We start from the raw sequence: 3,501 nt of genomic DNA, 5'->3' as shown, positions 1-3,501 counted from the left end.
GGCAAACCAAGCTGAGCATCTTATTTCATTTTGAGGAAAGCAATGACGTTGCCTGTGTGAAAGGTTGAAGGAGACTGAACGCAGCAACCCTGTTTTGGCCCCTTCCCTACTCTTAGCCTCGGGCGTCAAAATTGACAGCCCCCATAACCCCCTTCTATTCAACTAACTATATTATATAATTATATAATGACGAAACAAAAAAGAAAAACCAGCGGATCTCTCTTTCTTCGAAGTTTCTTACTCCACTCATGATTATCGATGGTCTACAAATGCGACCTATAGGCATTAATTGCCGCTACCCAATCCTACCCTTAAACTACAGTATATTAGTTAGCGTTTAGTAGCATCAATTTAATATTACTTCTCATAATCATTTTTTAGATAAAAAAAATATTTTTGAAATAAAAACATCATTCTTTTGAGTTTAGTAATGCGTGGTTATTATAAATAATGCTAACATTGATGAATTACGATGGCAACTTTTATTTAGAAGGAATTCATTTTCTATATTTAGTATAGAATTACATAATCAACTTTTTGAATAGGTATTGTAAGCTTGTAATTTTGTACCAATATGAATGAGACACGCGGCTAAATTTATGCTCTGTATGGCATTCTATCTAAAATTTTGTACAAATTGAATATAACAACTTGTTGTTACTTAGAAATTTCAATTTAAAGTACTTACTGGATTAATATTATCATAATCAATCTCATGCTAAAATTCCTCAAAAGATAAAACAAAGCTATTCATACAATTTGTATTGAAGTGAAAATGAAGTGACAACTACATCATATAAAGGAGCAATTTAAAACCTGAATCCTTTTATTAGGTAAAGCGTCAACAAAGCTATGAATGAAGATACAACTTTGTACAATCTCTCTTCAGTTATCCAATAGCCAAAAACTTTACCATATTATTGATTTTCTTTATATATAATTATTGTTGTTCTTAAACATTTTACAGTCTTGAAAACAACCCTAAAACATACTAACAGGAGATGGCCTCATTTATACGTCCGCCTGAGATTTTGTATATTTTTGGTCTCCTATACAGGTATACTTTGCCAACCAAAGCAGAGTATACAAAATCAGAACAAAAGAAGACAGAAGAAAATGCAGCAGCAGAGGAAAAAACTTATTCTGCTTAGTGACTTATCGGCTTGCATTAATTGCCTTCTGATCCTACGACTAGTAGTCCCCCCGAGATTGTATGAATTCGGATATGTATGTAAATCTGTTATCGAGTTCCCAAATACCCTTGTGTATACCATCTCACTGAACATTCGGGTCACCGGATCTAGTACATTTATCATCGTGCCACCTGGACTAAGCATCGATGAATCAGGATAACTGCCCTGTTGAGCATAGTAGATTTGTGGTTGATATGAATAACCATGGTGATGTACTGGCTGCTGAAACCGTAGATTATCAGAACTATTAGGCGACCTTATTGAGCCAACACCGTAAGTAGGAGCAAGAGGTCTCTGTGGTATGACTATACCGAATTTGGGAGTGTTGTCTGTTGATGCCTTAGTTGTTTGGCCCCTGCCATAAAGAGGAATCAGTGTGGTATTTGAAAGTTCAGCTTTGCACACAGGGCATTGCTGCTGTTTCTGGTCTAGGTTATCAGTGGAGATGGTCTGACAATGAAGCCATTTGTAAATGCAGGGCCAACAATAGAGGTGACCGCATAGAGTAACCACCGGATCCTGCACCGAGTCTAGGCAGATGTTGCAGTCAAAACCGGCAGAGGGATCATCATCGGAACCTGTGAACGGACCTGGTGAATTCTCCCACTTGTCCAAGGATCTTTTCCCTTCTGTACTTGAAGGGTCATAAGCTTCAGTATCTTCAAAGTACTGTTCAACGTCCATCTACAATACATATATACATGCAAAAGAAATACCATATTAGAATCATGAAAGTATGATAGTTCCAACTACCAAGTTTGATGAACAATTATTTCAAGTTCCTTTGTTATTATCCTCAAGCAAAACTAGAACATTAGATTATGCAAGACGACATCTTTGTTCTATAATGAGAAATAGAGGCACGGCAGGTGATAGTTGGTAAGAAATGGCTTATGCATAATTTGGGAAAAACCAATGTCCACAAAATGCTACCGTATCTTTATGTGCTCAACAACCCCCTTTAACTACATGAATACTACTACTCTTCCGATGGTGGGTCACCAAATCTACTCAATTTTTTTCTATATTTGTTCTATAAGAAATAATAGCACAAAACATTTATTTTTTCAAAAGCATCACAGCTAACCATGTCATAACTCAATGCAGAAAGTATGCTAAATTTTATAAAAGATTAATTCTGGTTGTGAAATTTCCCTATTTTGGTGCCTAAAGAATGAATGATCTTGCATGCTGTTTACAGCTTTCTTCTCTTCTAAAATACTCAAAAAAAAAAGAAAAACTTCATTCAAACCAATTTCCATCAAACCTTGAGATTCTAAGGACTTCACGTTTTTCCCTAACGATGATTTACCAGAAATTTTAGTAGATTGTTAAAGCATTAAGCTAGATCCATCCTAACTTTGACATTCTAAAATCCGAGTACAAAACAATAAGCAAATAGAGATAAGATAAGAAAGTTGAAAAAGATAAAACACCCAATTTCAGCTTTTTTAAGCTACTTTTTTTTTTTTTTTTTTTGAAGCGGGTGAGGATTTCAAAGAAACTTAAAATTCAGCTTTCAATGGCTTAACCCCAAGAATGCAAGTTCGGCCAAAAACCAGAAAAATCTCTCCAAAGTTGTGAAAATATTATCAAAAGGAATTCAACTTGGAAAACCAGAAAAATCCTCCTCAAGCTTAAATATAGAATTAAGCTCTTTTTCAACTCTTGATAATGACAGAAACAAGAAAGAACCCAGAAAAGAAAAAAGGAGAAACGGTGAGGAATTGATATGGAGTTATGGATCAACTTGAAAACAAAATGCTGCCCAGAGAATAAAAAAACATACCAGCTAGTTGACAAGTCTCTTTTACGTGAACTTTGATCAACAGAGAGAACTTTCCGTTCTTTTTTTTTCGGAATGGAGAATCCAGCAAAACTCTTGTTTGAAAGAAACCCAAAACCACAACACACAAATATAATCCGAAAAACAAAAGAGATTGAATAGTTGAGTTGAGAAGGAATACGATTTTTTAAAGGCTTTTAAACAAATGAAAGCAAGAGAGAACATGAGAGCTTAGAGGAATCGATTCGGCTCTGCTTTATATACGGAGGCAAATGCATATCATCATAAAATAATGATAATTTTTTTTTCTCTTTTTAAATAATAAGTGGATTAAATAGTCATAAAAAACAATTAAAAATGACTTTGCTATTGTCGCACGGCGAGTTTGATGGCTCATGATTCCCGCTATCTTACGTGGCACTCTTTCTTTATATATTAATATTTTATTTAACATATCTTGTTTTGCATGTGGTCAAAGGTTATATATATTATACATATGATACGCGTATTTTACTTTTAACA

At 34.5% G+C, this 3,501-nt stretch overlaps 1 protein-coding gene across 1 annotated transcript; it reads right to left on the bottom strand.

The window, feature by feature from the left end:
- Positions 1-797: 797 nt before the first annotated feature.
- LOC105794875 (E3 ubiquitin-protein ligase RMA1H1) lies at positions 798-3,222 on the bottom strand. Its single transcript, XM_012624254.2, has 2 exons — positions 2,983-3,222; positions 798-1,877 (listed from the first exon to the last, which is right to left on the bottom strand). The coding sequence occupies exon 2, from the start codon at positions 1,875-1,877 to the stop codon at positions 1,092-1,094; it is 786 nt and encodes a 261-aa protein (XP_012479708.1). The 5' UTR covers positions 2,983-3,222; the 3' UTR covers positions 798-1,091.
- Between the last annotated feature and the right edge of the window lie 279 nt (positions 3,223-3,501).

The sequence above is a fragment of the Gossypium raimondii genome, chromosome 3 (genome assembly GCF_025698545.1).
Source record: "Gossypium raimondii isolate GPD5lz chromosome 3, ASM2569854v1, whole genome shotgun sequence".
NCBI lineage: Eukaryota > Viridiplantae > Streptophyta > Magnoliopsida > Malvales > Malvaceae > Gossypium > Gossypium raimondii.
The sequence above is the reverse complement of the archived record's forward strand: the minus strand, read 5'-3'. Positions and strand labels throughout refer to the sequence as shown.